The sequence below is a fragment of the Amblyraja radiata genome, chromosome 31 (assembly GCF_010909765.2).
Source record: "Amblyraja radiata isolate CabotCenter1 chromosome 31, sAmbRad1.1.pri, whole genome shotgun sequence".
Taxonomy (NCBI): domain Eukaryota; kingdom Metazoa; phylum Chordata; class Chondrichthyes; order Rajiformes; family Rajidae; genus Amblyraja; species Amblyraja radiata.
In genome coordinates, this window is record NC_045986.1 from 9,975,970 (window position 1) to 9,990,944 (window position 14,975).

The window sequence follows — 14,975 nt, forward strand, 5'->3', positions numbered from 1 at the left end:
GCTTGAAGTTGAAAGGCACTACTTACTGCACATGGTGGCTTGGGTGCTTTGGCTTGAAGTTGAAAGGCAGTACTTACTGCAAATGGTGGCTTGGTGGCTTGGGTGCTTTGCTTGAAATTGAAAGGCACTACTTACTGCAAATGGTGGCTTGGGTGCTTTGGCTTGAAGTTGAAAGGCACTACTTACTACAAATGGTGGCAGGTTATTTGGCTTGAAGTTGAAAGGCACTTCTTACTGCAAATGGTGGCTTGGGTGCTTTGGCTTGAAGTTGAAAGGCACTACTTACTGCAAATGGTGGCATGAGGTTGAAAGGCACTTCTTACTGCAAATGGTGGCTTGGGTGCTTTGGCTTGAAGTTGAAAGGCACTACTTACTGCAAATGGTGGCATGAGGTTGAAAGGCACTACTTACTGCAAATGGTGGCTTGGGTGCTTTGGCTTGAAGTTGAAATGCACTATTTACTGCAAATGGTGGCCTGTGAGCTTTGGTTTAAAGTTGAAAGGCATTACTTACTGCTGATGGTGGCTTCGGAGCTTTGGCTTGAAGTTTAAAAAATCACCATTCTCTCTGCTGCACCTGCTGGAGGGAGGGGGAGGGACTATAAAACCAGGTTGAAATGCACTATTTACTGCAAATGGTGGCTTGGGAGCTTTGGTATAAAGTTGAAAGGCATTACTTACTGCTAATGGTGGCTTGGGAGCTTTGGCTTGAAGTTAAAAAAAATCACCATTCTCTCTGCTTCACCTGCTGGAGGGAGGGGGAGGGACTATAAAACCAGGAAGTGGTGTGTCTCTGCAAGATGGATGAAGCCAAGGGTCGCGTCTCTCTGAGCTCTGAATAACACTGAACAAATGTCTACACAACTGTGAGTACCCTTAATGTGGTTTGAAAATGAAAATATGGTTTGTTTGAAGTAAAAAGGCACTGCCTGCAAATGGTTGTTTGGGTGCTTTGGCTTGAAGTTGAAAGGCACTATTTACTGCAAATGGTGGCATGCAGTTGAATGGCATTACTTACTGCAAATGGTGGCTTGGGTGCTTTGGCTTGAGGTTGAAAGGCACTACTTACTGCACATGGCCGCTTGGGTGCTTTGGCTTGGTTGAAAGGCACTACTTACTGCAAATGGTGGCTTGGGTGCTTTGGCTTGAAGTTGAAAGGCACTACTTGCTGCAAATGGTGGCATGACGTTGAAAGGCACTACTTACTGCAAATGGTGGCTTGGGTGCATTGGCTTGAGGTTGAAAAGCACTACTTACTGCAAATGGTGGCTTGGGTGCTTTGGCTTGAGGTTGAAAGGCACTATTTACTGCAAATGGTGGCTTGGGAGCTTTGGTTTAAAGTTGAAAGGCACTACTTACTGCACATGGTGGCGGGTGCTTTGGCTTGAAGTTGAAAGGCACAACTTATTGCCAATGGTGGCTTGGGTGCTTTGGCTTGAAGTTGAAAGGCACTACTTGCTGCAAATGGTGGCATGAAGTTGAAAGGCACTACTTGCTGCAAATGGTGGCGGGTGCTTTGGCTTGAAGTTGAAAGGCACTACTTACTGCAAATGGTGGCTTGGGTGCTTTGGCTTGAAGTTGAAAGGCACAACTTACTGCAAATGGTGGCTTGGGTGCTTTGGCTTGAGGTTGAAAAGCACTACTTACTGCAAATGGTGGCTTGGGTGCTTTGGCTTGAGGTTGAAAGGCACTACTTACTGCAAATGGTGGCTTGGGAGCTTTGGTTTAAAGTTGAAAGGCACTACTTACTGCAAATAACCATATAATAATATAACCATATAACAATTACAGCACGGAAATTACTTACTGCAAATGGTGGCTTGGGTGCTTTGGCTTGAAGTTGAAAGGCACTACTTACTGCAAATGGTGGCTTGGGTGCTTTGATTGAAGTTGAAAAGCACTACTTACTGCAAATGGTGGCTTGTGCGCTTTGGCTTGTGGTTGAAAAGCACTACTTACTGCAAATGGTGGCTTGGGTGCTTTGGCTTGAGGTTGAAAGGCACTACTTACTGCAAATGGTGGCTTGGGTGCATTGGCTTGAAGTTGATAGGCACTACTTACTGCAAATGGTGGCTTGGGTGCTTTGGCTTGAAGTTGAAATGCACTACTTACTGCAAATGGTGGCTTGGGTGCTTTGGCTTGAAGTTGAAAGGCACAACTTACTGCAAATGGTGGCTTGGGTGCTTTGGCTTGAAGTTGAAAGGCACTACTTGCTGCAAATGGTGGCATGAAGTTGAAAGGCACTACTTGCTGCAAATGGTGGCGGATGCTTTGGTTTGAAGTTGAAAGGCACTACTTACTGCAAATGGTGGCTTGGGTGATTTGGCTTGAAGTTGAAAGGCACTACTTACTGCAAATGGTGGCTTGGGTGCTTTGATTGAAGTTGAAAAGCACTACTTACTGCAAATGGTGGCGGGTGATTTGGCTTGAGGTTGAAAAGCACTACTTACTACAAATGGTGGCTTGGGTGCTTTGGCTTGAGGTTGAAAGGCACTACTTACTGCAAATGGTGGCTTGGGAGCTTTGGTTTAAAGTTGAAAGGCACTACGTACTGCAAATGGTGGCTTGGGAGCTTTGGTTTAAAGTTGAAAGGCACTACGTACTGCAAATGGTGGCTTGGGAGCTTTGGCTTGAAGTTCAAAGGCACTGCTTACTGCAAATGGTGGCTTGGGTGCATTGGCTTGAAGCTGAAAGGCACTACTTACTGCAAATGGTGGCTTGGGTGCTTTGGCTTGAAGTTGAAAGGCACTACTTACTGCAAATGGTGGCTTGGGTGCTTTGGCTTGAGGTTGAAAGGCGCTACTTACTGCAAATGGTGGCTTGGGTGCTTTGGCTTGAGGTTGAAAGGCACTACTTACTGCAAATGGTGGCTTGGGTGCTTTGGCTTGAAGTTGAAAGGCACTACTTACTGCAAATGATGGCTTAGGGTGATTTGGCTTTAAGTTGAAAGGCACTTCCTACTGCAAATGGTGGCTTGGGTGCTCTGGCTTGAAGTTGAAAGGCACTACTTACTGCAAATGGTGGCATGAGGTTGAAAGGCACTACTTACTGCAAATGGTGGCTTGGGTGCTTTGGCTTGAAGTTGAAAAACACTATTTACTGCAAATGGTGGCTTGGGTGCTTTGCTTGAAGTTGAAAGGCACTACTTACTGCAAATGCTTACTTGGGTGCTTTGGCTTGAAGTTGAAAGGCACTACTTACTGCATATGGTGGCTTGGGTGCTTTAGCTTGAAGTTGCACTACTTACTGCAAATGGTGGCTTGGATGCTTTGGCTTGAAGTTGAAAGGCACTACTTACTGCAAATGGCGGCGGGTGATTTGGCTTGAAGTTAAAAGGCTCTACTGCAAATGCACTTACTTCCTGTTTGCACTCTATATTGATTTTAGATCTTACTCGGTTCCCCCTCCGCTGAGCAGTTGCAGAGAATTCTTCCCATCAATGAAAAATAAAAGTGTTATTAGTGTTTAAAAAATGTTGAGAATCTCTCTCCTGTCAATCACACCCTGAAAGCCACACCTTTTCCGGTGGGAGGGGGAGGGGTTAGAATACCCGGAAGTGTGGGTGTGGCTCAGTCTCTGCATGATGGGGGAGGGAGAGGTCATGACTCTGTCTGAGCTGTGAATCAACTGAACACACTGAATGTCTACTGAACTGTGGGTTTGGTGTTTTGTGTGGTTTTATGGTGGTTTCACCCTGCATGAAATGGTATGAAGCCGGCTTGAAGTGGTTGGAAACTGCACTTGAATTCTGTGGCCTTGCACCCTGCTCATAGTGGTAAGAAACTGCACTTGAATTTGGTGGCCTTGCACCCTGCTTGAAATGGTAGGAACATGGATTTGAATTTGGTGGCCTTGCACCCTGCTTGAAATGGAATTTCAAGGAAGTCATGAGTCAACTGCCAGCCCACCAGCCATGAGTGAACTGCCAGCAGATCAGGCTTGAGGGACTGAGCTGCCATCCTAAGAACCCATACCAGCACTCCAGAAAGCCCCCCACTGGCCACCAATATTGGAATTGGTGGAGAGGTGGAATATTGCGTCGGGGGACCAGCCCTCCCGTGTGAACATGGGACCCAACGGGTCCCACTTAGTCTAGTAATCTTATATATGTTTCAATAAGATCCCCCCTTATCCGTCTAAATTTCAGAGTATACAAGCCCAGCCGCTCCAATCTATCAACATATGATTGTCCCGCCATCCAGGGAATTAACCTCGTGAACCTACGCTGCACTCCTTCAACAGCAAGAATGTCCTTCCTCAAGTTTGGAGACCAAATCTGCACAAAATACTCCAGGTGTGGTCTCACTAGGGCCCTGTGCCTCTTTGGAGCAAAGAGGAGGACCTCTTTGCTCCCATACTCCTCTTGTTATGAAGGCCAACATGCCATTCGCTTTCTTCACTGCCTGCTGTACCTGCATGCGTAGTTTCAGTGACTGATGAACAAGGACCCCCAAATCCCGTTGTACTTCCCCTTTTCCCAACTTGACACCATTTAGATAATAATCTGCCTTCCTGTTTTTGGCATCAAAGTGGTTAACCTCAAATTTATCCACATTAAACTGCATCTGCCCACTCACCCAACCTGTCCAAGTCACCCACATCCTCATAGCATCCACCTCACAGTTCACACTGCCACCCAGCTTTGTGTCATCTGCAAATTTGCTAAAGTTATTTTTAATCCCTTCATCCAAATCATTAATAGATATTGTAAATAACTGCTGTCCCAGCACTGAGCCTTGCGGTATCCTGCTAGTCACTGCCTGCCATTCTGAAAGGGACCTGTTAATTCCTACCCTTTGTTTCCTGTCTGTCAACCAATTTTCTATCCATGTCAGCACCATGTTCTCTAATTTTGCCCACTAATGTCCTATGTGGGACCTTATCAAATGCTTTCTGAAAGTCCAGGAACACTACATCCACTGGCTCTCCCTTGTCCATTATCCTGGTTACATCCTCAAAAAATTCCAGAAGATTAGTCAAGCATGATTTCCCCTTTGTAAATCCATGCTGAGAATCCCTTAAGAATTTTATATGTTTCTATAAGATTTTTCACTATCATTCTCCACCTTAAAGATTGCAATCTATTTAAGTCATGGAAATGATTGGTTGTTTTCAGTTAAATTAAAGTTAAATTCACTTTCTTTAGTTTCCAGATCAAAGGACAGAGGTTTGAAAACATCCTGTCTGCTTTCTTTTCTCTCAACTGAAAAACGACACAAAGCATAAGGATAGAGAGAATCGAAATAGAAAGTTTCTTGTCCAAAGAGCAAACTTTTAAAATTAACATTCTGAAAGGTACATACCACACTGTCTGAAGGTTGTTTCTGATATGGCTGCAATGGTTTGTTTACTGAACTCCATCTGCTTATCTTCCCCAACCTCCTCACAAAGGCATCCAACAGTGAAGTGAACAGCAGCACGCAGCCTCTATGAGAGAATTTTTTTTTAACAAGCCTATTTTGAACAGACATGATTTCGTTAATTTGTGTTTCTTTATTCTGTCGATCAGATATATTTGCATATAAATTGCAAATAAGAGGACGGGCAAATAAACAATGCAAGTAAGGCAATCAGGACAATAAAACATGTGATGTGGAAAAAGTCATGAGGAAAGAAGGATCTGCACATGGAGTCAGCACGAGTGGGCAAAGGCTGAAGCTGACAGTAACTAGTGGAGTGAGGAATGTTTATGAATGTTATTTGTAATGAGTTCCAGAATATGTTTATACCTGTGCACCCATTCTTACTGTACACCACCGATTACATACATCCAATCAGAATAACACTCTCAACCTCTACCCTCCACCTCCTATTACCAAGCCAATTTTGAATCTATCCGGTTTGCCAACACATCTTGGATCCCATGTGCTTTAACCTTCTCATCTAGCCTACTGTACCAGCCTTGCTAAAGTCCATGTAAGCCACCTCCACGGCCTTGTCTTCATCAATATTTCCTTAAAAAACCCAATCAAATTTGTGAGACACGATTTGTGCTGCACAAAACTATGCAGATTCCTCCTAATGTCCATGCCTTTCCAAGTGAACAGAAATCCAGTTCCTTAGAAGATTTTCCAAAAATTTCTCAACTATTAATTTAAAGCTCACCAGCTTGGAATATCCAAGCTAGCTAATTGCTAGAGTCCTTTTGGAATAAGGGAATAGTTACGATCCTCCAGTCATCTGGGTACCTCACCTGTGGCTGACAGAGGAAAAATATCCTCCCTTGTTTCCCATTTGATGATAGGGGACTCGGAGTAGGGAGGGGTGGAAGATGTGCAGATGAATAAGGTGACAATGGAGAAACAAGGAACTCAGATAATGGTTTACAAAAAATGACACAAAGTGACCAACCCCTCCCCAGGTACATTTTCCTGCAACTGCAGGAAATGCAACACCTGTCCCTCCTTTTCCTACTCTCTTGACTCTATCCAGGTTTATCCACCTATATATAACCTGCCAGATTTTGTCCTGCCCCTAGATACACACAGAAAGCTGGAGTAACTCAGCGGGTCAGGCAGCATCTCTGGAGAGCATGGATAGATGACCCTTCGAGTCGGAACACTTCTTCAGACTGATTTGAGGGGGGTTGGGGAGAAGAACATTGTAAGAGAGGTTTGAAGAAGGGTCTCGACCTGAAACATCACCCATTCCTTCTCTGCAGAGATGCTGCCTGTCCCACTGAGTTACTCCAGCTTTCTGTGTGTATCTAGGGGCAGGACAAAATCTGGCAGGTTATATATAGGTGGATAAACCTGGATAGAGTCAAGAGAGTAGGTATAGGAGGGACAGGTGTTGCATTTCCTGCAGTTGCAGGAAAATGTACCTGGGGAGGGGTTGGTTTGGGTGGGAAGGGATGAGTTAACCAGGGAGTTGCGGAGGAAATGCTCTCCGTGGAAAGCGCAATGGGGTGGATGGGAAGATGTGGCTAGTGGTTGGAGGTGGCGAAAATGTCAAGAGGATTACGTTGTTGTATGCAACGGATGATGGGGTAAAAGGTGAGGACCAAAGATCCTCTGCAATAGGATCTTTGGTGAGGACTAGGGAGACTCTGTACATGTTGTGACTAGGGGGAGGGGGAACAAGGGGGTTACTGGTGAGGGGCGGTAATTTGATAGGCCGATGGTTGGACAACAGCAAGAGACCAAGAGACAAAAAAGTGAGGTGAGGATAGAAGAGTTGTGAAGTCACAGGAAGGAATGCGGGTAGAAGGGAGAGGGGGCAAACGGGGCACAGGGAAGAGGAGAGGAGGACATTTGGGGCACAGGAGAGGGAGCACCAATAAAGTGGTAATGCTTATTTCCTGCTTTAGCCTGGCGACCTGTTCGCGTTCAAACTGCAAAGTTTGACCGGGACGCCAATGAAAAGTTTGAGCTTCTCCACGGCATTTCTAGTAGCACCACAGACTAACTACAGCCATCAGACTTTTCAGGGGGAAGGGGAAGTGGTGGGTCCGCCACTACCTGAGTGTAAGCGGTGCGCTGCTCGGCTTCGGCTCCAGCTTCATCCCCGGCCTCCGCCATGTCCGGTCCCCGGTCTCAGCCTCTCCGCGCTGCCCGATCCCGGCCTCAGCCACGGGTCTCTGTCCCCGGCCGCTTCCCCCTCTCCCTGGTCCCGGCCTCAGCTTCACTCAGACTCCCGTCCCCGGCCTCTCGGCGCCAAAGCTGCCCCGGCCCTGTCCCCGCGCTCTCCTCTTCCCGCCACCGCGCTCGAGCGCCTCCTGTGTTTCTCCCGCCGGCGCGCGGACATGGCGGCGGCCCCTCGCTGACGGACGGTTCCCTGGCGGCGAGCACTCGGGCTCTGGAAAGCTGCTTTCCTTCACAAATGTAACTCAAGGTTTATGAGACAAGGTGCTCCTCAGCCACAATTCTTATCACTAACGAGTTCATCTTAAACTGAGAGGAATAGTCTCTTGCGCCCAGAGTAGGGGAATCGAGGACCAGATGACACATAGGTTCAAGGTGAAGGGAGAAAGATTTAATAGGAATCCGAGACATAGAAACATAGAAAACAGGTGCAGGAGTAGGCCATTCGGCCCTTCGGCCCTGCACCGCCATTCAATATGATCATGGCTGATCATCTAACTCAGTATCCTGTACCTACCTAAGGGGTACCTCTCCCATGACATCAGTCTGAAGAAGGATCTCAACCCAAAACTTCACCCATTCCTTCTCTCCAGAGATGTGCCTGTCCCGCTGACTTACTCCAGCATTTTATGTCTATCTTCGGTATGAATGTTGAATTATCTGATTTTACGTAACTTCTACCTACACTCCCTTCCCCTCCCCTCCCTCCTTGCCCCCTTCCTCCACCATAGCCAGTTCCACAGTTCACTACATTGTATCCCTCTTCAGATCACTTTCCCTAGCCAACAATGGGCTTACCAGGGCACCACCCTGCCTGAGGTCATTTATGGCTAGCCTCGATTGGCGATGGCCGTTTCTTGCCTCCAGCCCTTCACCCCCTCCCCGCACCTCGGACTTTTAGTCTGAAGAAGGGTCCTGACCTGAAACATCACCTATCCTTTTTTTCCAGCGAGAAATAAATTGTCAAGAGTGAGGCCCAGGAGAAATAAATAGCCTTGAAATTGCCTGATGCTCTAAGTGCTGAGCAGGCAGTTGTATATGTAGAATAGGATAGAATAGAATATCCTTTATTGTCATTCAAACAGCTTGGTCTGAACAAAATTGCATTTTCTACAGTCTTAACATTACAAAAAAAAGCCCAAGACCCACACTTAACACAGTTTACACAAACATCCATCACAGTGAATCTCCAACACCTCCTCACTGTGATGGAAGGCAAAAGTCTTATACCTTCCCTTTGTTCTTCTCCAGTGGTCCAGCAGTCCAACTGCAGTGTCAAGGCGACTGGGGCTCCCGACGTTATGGTAGGCGATGGTAAATCCCGCGGACGTTAAGCCACGCGGGGTGATGTTAGGCCCCACTCCAAGTCATTTAACCGATTCCAGCAGGGGAAGTTGCTGTTGCGGGAGCTCCAAAAAGCGGTTTCCCACCAGGGACCTGCGAGCTCCCGATGTTACCGTCCAGAGGCCTGCGGCCGGAGCCTCTGCAGCTCCGAAGTCGGGTCGTAGCCGCGCGCGACCACAGCTCCTCCCGCACAGAAGACGGCCAGCTCCGCGATGTCAGGTCCGCAGGCCCCGCGACTGGAGCCCTCAGGTTGGTCCTGGCCAGAGGCCGCCGGAGGTCGCCGCAGGCTCCACGATGCTAGGCCCAACGACATCGGAGACCCGACAGGGAAAAAGTCAGGTCCCCCGTTCAGGGAAGAGATTAACGGTTTTCCCTACCCCCCACATATACACAGCTAAAAAAATAAAATAAAAACTAGAGTCAATACATACATTTAATGAGACTTTAAAAAAAAAGACAGACGGACTGCAGTCGAGCCGCTGCCGTTAGGCGCCGTCACACCACATGTGGTGACACATCTCAGAGTTCCCACCACCATGTACTATGCACTGAGACTAGATTTTGCTGCAACTCCTGCACTGAATAATTAATAAAACTGACAGCCCCACCAATCCAATCACAGATGTGATTAAAGCAAATTTGATTTGAGATTTTTGAAGAAGTACCAATAAGGTCGACAAGGGCAGGGTTGTAGACGTAGTCCATATGGCCTTTAGCATGGCCTTTGATAAGGTTCCGGGAGTCGGCTGCTCTGGAAGGTTAGATTATGTGGGATTCAGGGAGATCTAGTGAATGGATATAGAATTGGCTTCATGGTAGGAAGCAGTGGTGGTAGTGGAAATTAGTTTTTTGGACTGGAGGCCTTTGACTAGTGGTTTGCCTCATGGATCAGTGCTTGGCCCATTGTTTTGTCATCTATATCAATGATTTGAATGAGAAGGCATGATGAGTAATTTGCAAATGACACTAAAAGAAGTGGTATCGTACTCAGTGAAGATAGTTATCAAGAATTACCGTGGGATCTTGATTAGCTGGGCAAGTGGGCTAAATTAATATTAATAAATTAATATATCAGCTATAGGAAGAAATTGGGCAGGCTAGAGGTGATATTACAGAGGGGAGTATAAAATCACGAAGCCAATAATAGGGTGAATGCATAGTCTTTTTTCCCAGGATAGAGGAATCAAGAATTAGGTGGCATAGATGAGAGCGGAAAGAGGGAAAGATCCTGCCAGAGGAAATCGGTGAGGGAGGTATAATATTAACATACATTTGGACAGGTACATGGATGGGAAAGATTTAGCGGGATAAGGGCTAAATGCAGGAAAATGAAACTAACATAATGGGCCATTATGGTCAGCAAGGATGAGTTGGTCTGAAGGACCTATTTCTGGTCATGTCGAAATCTGTGGTAAGAACAGGCTTCAGTCAAGCAAGTACACTGGTCATTCATGGAAAGTTGTTTCCTGTGGGAATGTTGGTAAATTAACTGCTGGAACAGTGAATATAAAGCAAAGTTTTACTTTTAGCAAGGAGTGGTAGTCATAAAGGGGATGTTAATATCAGCATTAGGATTGTTATAATTTATCAACCTCAAACAAAGAAATTTCACTTAGTAAGGAATTAATGCACAAAAATATCCCTCGTCAAGATTCAACAGCCAGCGAATATCACACAGAGGTCTGGGGGTGGGAGACTTCAGCCAAATAAAACTTAATTTGAGAAAGGTGGAAAAAATGTCAGTTATTACAACGCATCGATTTAAGTATTTAAAAAACAATTAAGCAGGCGGTTATTAAGATCTGGATACAGTATGCTTGCCAAAAGGGCAGTGTAAAAAGATTTGGTTGTTTTCATAAAAGAGATGGCTAAATATTTGAAAGATAAAAAATAAAATTATAGGGCAGATCCTGTTTTATTTATGAAGTCCTTAAGAACACGTTATGGCATTTTGTTACATTAAGAAGGTACCAAAACAAATATTGTTGCCTCCAGAAATCAAATGTTCTTAGGCAGTCTCAGGAATATCACTTGCTTCATTCCAGATCTGAGGGTCTGGGGCGACTGAAGGGTCCTGTTTAGGCTGTACAAACTCCACCTGGGGTTAGGCAAACAGTACTTGATGGCAGAGACAGGTGGTTTGCTGGGATCTTGTGTGCACCTGCCACAGATTGCAAATGGCTCTGCAGGCTCCCAATGAAGTGATTTGAGGCATTTCATGCCGTTTGGTGTCTCCTCTATTTTGGTGGATCATAGATGAGGGATTCTCATGAGTTGAAGATGTTACGTATTGAGACTTTTCGCATGGAATCTGGTGTCATGTGACCACCCATCAGTCGTGGTTGAGCAAAATCAGAGCCTTGATATTTGAGATGTTGACCTCAGTGAGCACGCCAACTTTGGTTTGCCTGTCCTGCCAGAGGATATGGGAGATTTTGTGAAGCCAGTGTTAATAATATTTTTTCATTGCTTTAATATGTCTCCTGTAGGTAATCCAAGTGAACAATTCAGGATGGCAGGGAAATGAAACTATGTAGATGACGCTAATTGCCAGTGCCCATTTGAAGAACGTTCCACGCCATTGGTGTGTAGGAAACATAGAAACATAGAAAATAGGTGCAGGAGTAGGCCATTCGGCCCTTCGAGCCTGCACCGCCATTCAATATGATCATGGCTGATCATCCAACCCAGTATCCTGTACCTGCCTTCTCTCCATACCCCCTGATCCCTTTAGCCACAAGGGCCACATCTAACTCCCTCTTAAATATAGCCAATGAACTGGCCTCAACTACCTTCTGCGGGAGAAAATTCCAGAGATTCACCACTCTCTGTGTGAAAAAAGGTTTTCTCATCTCGATCCTAAAAGACTTCCCCTTTATCCTTAAACTATGACCCCTTGTTCTGGACTTCCCCAACATCGGGAACAATCTTCCTGCATCTAGCCTGTGTGTGAAAAAGGTGGTGGGTGTATGGAACAAGCTGCCAGTGGAGGTAGTTGAGGCTGCGACTATCCCAACGTTTAAGAATTAGACAGGTACATGGTTCGGACACTTTGGAGAGATATGGACCAAACGCAGGCAGGTGGGACTAGTGTAGCTGGGACATGTAGGCTGGTGTGGGCAAGTTGGGCCGAAGGGCCTGTTTCCACACTGTATCACTCTATGACTCCTACATAATCAAGTTGTTTTAAAATCCCATCCTCCTTTGAAAATAAATCAAAATTGGCAGGGGGGGATGAATCCTGAGGAGACAATTAACCTTATGCAAAGGGATTGTTAACTCTAGTTGGTGTTGATCACTGCTGGTTGGTAACCACAAGCTGGGTTCAAGGTCTTTTAAGCAGCTTTTTCCTTCGTTGAACAGAGGCTTCTATCAAGCACCATAGACAATAGTGAATTCCAACATCAATGTCTGCTCTGAGAGTGGATCCCAGGATCTGAAAAAATATCTATTTTTCCAGTATCTAGTCAATTAACTTGGTCAGGAGTAGTTGGTAGAGGACCATTGTCTTTCCGATGTTTAGAGCAAGTCACTTGCTCTATTGGACACTTCGGTGAAAGAGTCATTAATGGTGTGGATAGACACAAAAAGCTGGAGTAACTCAGCAGGTCAGACAGCATCTCAGGAGAAAAGGAATAGGTGGCATTTCAGGTCGTGTAACCTATTACTTTTCTCCAATGATGCAGTTTGACCCGTTGAATTACACCAGCTTTTTGTGTCTATCTTCGGTTTAAACTAGCATCTGCAGTACTGGATAGACTTGGTTTGTACTCGCTAGAATTTAAAAGATTGAGGGGGGATCTTATAGAAACTTACAAAATTCTTAAGGGGTTGGACAGGCTAGATGCAGGAAGATTGTTCCCGATGTTGGGGAAGTCCAGAACAAGGGGTCATAGTTTAAGGATAAAGGGGAAATCTTTTAGGACCGAGATGAGAAAAACCTTTTTCACACAGAGAGTGGTGAATCTCTGGAATTCTCTCCCGCAGAAGGTAGTTGAGGCCAGTTCATTGGCTATATTTAAGAGGGAGTTAGATGTGGCCCTTGTGGCTAAAGGGATCAGGGGGTATGGAGAGAAGGCAGGTACAGGATACTGAGTTGGATGATCAGCCATGATCATATTGAATGGCGGTGCAGGCTCGAAGGGCCGAATGGCCTACTCCTGCACCTATTTTCTATGTTTCTATGTTTCCTACACATCAATGGCGTGGAACGTTCTTCAAATGGGCACTGGCAATTAGCGTCATCTACATAGTTTCATTTCCCTGCCATCCTGAAATGTTCACTTGGATTACCTACAGGAGACATATTAAAGCAATGAAAAAATATTATTAACACTGGCTTCACAAAATCTCACATATCCTCTGGCAGGACAGGCAAACCAAAGTTGGCGTGCTCACTGAGGTCAACATCTCAAATATCAAGGCTCTGATTTTGCTCAACCACGACTGATGGGTGGTCACATGACACCAGATTCCATGCGAAAAGTCTCAATACGTAACATCTTCAACTCATGAGAATCCCTCATCTATGATCCACCAAAATAGAGGAGACACCAAACGGCATGAAACGCCTCAAATCTCTTCATTGGGAGCCTGCAGAGCCATTTGCAATCTGTGGCAGGTGCACACAAGATCCCAGCAAACCACCTGTCTCTGCCATCAAGTACTGTTTGCCTAACCCCAGGTGGAGTTTGTACAGCCTAAACAGGACCCTTCAGTCGCCCCAGACCCTCAGATCTGGAATGAAGCAAGTGATATTCCTGAGACTGCCTAAGAACATTTGATTTCTGGAGGCAACAATATTTGTTTTGGTACCTTCTTAATGTAACAAAATGCCATAACGTGTTCTTAAGGACTTCATAAATAAAACAGGATCTGCCCTATAATTTTATTTTTTATCTTTCAAATATTTAGCCATCTCTTTTATGAAAACAACCAAATCTTTTTACACTGCCCTTTTGGCAAGCATACTGTATCCAGATCTTAATAACCGCCTGCTTAATTGTTTTTTAAATACTTAAATCGATGCGTTGTAATAACTGACATTTTTTCCACCTTTCTCAAATTAAGTTTTATTTGGCTGAAGTCTCCCACCCCCAGACCTCTGTGTGATATTCGCTGGCTGTTGAATCTTGACGAGGGATATTTTTGTGCATTAATTCCTTACTAAGTGAAATTTCTTTGTTTGAGGTTGATAAATTATAACAATCCTAATGCTGATATTAACATCCCCTTTATGACTACCACTCCTTGCTAAAAGTAAAACTTTGCTTTATATTCACTGTTCCAGCAGTTAATTTACCAACATTCCCACAGGAAACAACTTTCCATGAATGACCAGTGTACTTGCTTGACTGAAGCCTGTTCTTACCACAGATTTCGACATGACCAGAAATAGGTCCTTCAGACCAACTCATCCTTGCTGACCATAATGGCCCATTATGTTAGTTTCATTTTCCTGCATTTAGCCCTTATCCCGCTAAATTTTTCCCATCCATGTACCTGCCCAAATGTATGTTAATATTATACCTCCCTCACCGATTTCCTCTGGCAGGATCTTTCCCACTTTCCGCTCTCATCTATGCCACCTAGTTCTTGATTCCTCTATCCTGGGAAAAAAGACTATGCATTCACCCTATTATTGGCCTCGTGATTTTATACTCCCCTCTGTAATATCACCTCTAGCCTGCCCAATTTCTTCCTATAGCTGATATATTAATTTATTAATATTAATTTAGCCCACTTGCCCAGCTAATCAAGATCCCACGGTAATTCTTGATAACCATCTTCACTGAGTACGATACCACTTCTTTTAGTGTCATTTGCAAATTACTCATCATGCCTTCTCATTCAAATCATTGATATAGATGACAAAACAATGGGCCAAGCACTGATCCATGAGGCAAACCACTAGTCAAAGGCCTCCAGTCCAAAAAACTAATTTCCACTACCACCACTGCTTCCTACCATGAAGCCAATTCTATATCCATTCACTAGATCTCCCTGAATCCCACATAATCTAACCTTCCAGAGCAGCCGACTCCCGGAA

The 14,975-nt window shown here is 45.1% G+C and overlaps 1 protein-coding gene and 1 long non-coding RNA gene across 4 annotated transcripts in view; one reads left to right on the plus strand and one right to left on the minus strand.

Annotated features, from left to right (window-relative positions):
• cenps (centromere protein S) overlaps window positions 1-7,713 on the minus strand; it is a 29,587-nt gene extending 21,874 nt beyond the window's left edge. The window contains exons 1-3 of one of the 3 annotated variants that reach the window (XM_033048554.1): window positions 7,613-7,713; window positions 7,460-7,529; window positions 5,303-5,426 (exon numbers count right to left, since the gene is read on the minus strand). In XM_033048554.1, the coding sequence (XP_032904445.1) occupies window positions 5,303-5,426; window positions 7,460-7,519 (184 nt within the window). In that variant the 5' untranslated portion in view covers window positions 7,520-7,529; window positions 7,613-7,713. Of the gene's footprint in view, window positions 1-5,302; window positions 5,427-5,728; window positions 5,756-7,459 lie in introns of those variants that run through there. The other 2 variants (XM_033048552.1, XM_033048555.1) reach the window with 2 other exon arrangements.
• On the plus strand, window positions 7,103-13,812 carry LOC116990648. Its single transcript, XR_004416589.1, has 2 exons — window positions 7,103-7,160; window positions 13,296-13,812. It is a non-coding gene; the product is annotated as an uncharacterized LOC116990648 (long non-coding RNA).
• The last annotated feature ends 1,163 nt before the right edge of the window (window positions 13,813-14,975 follow it).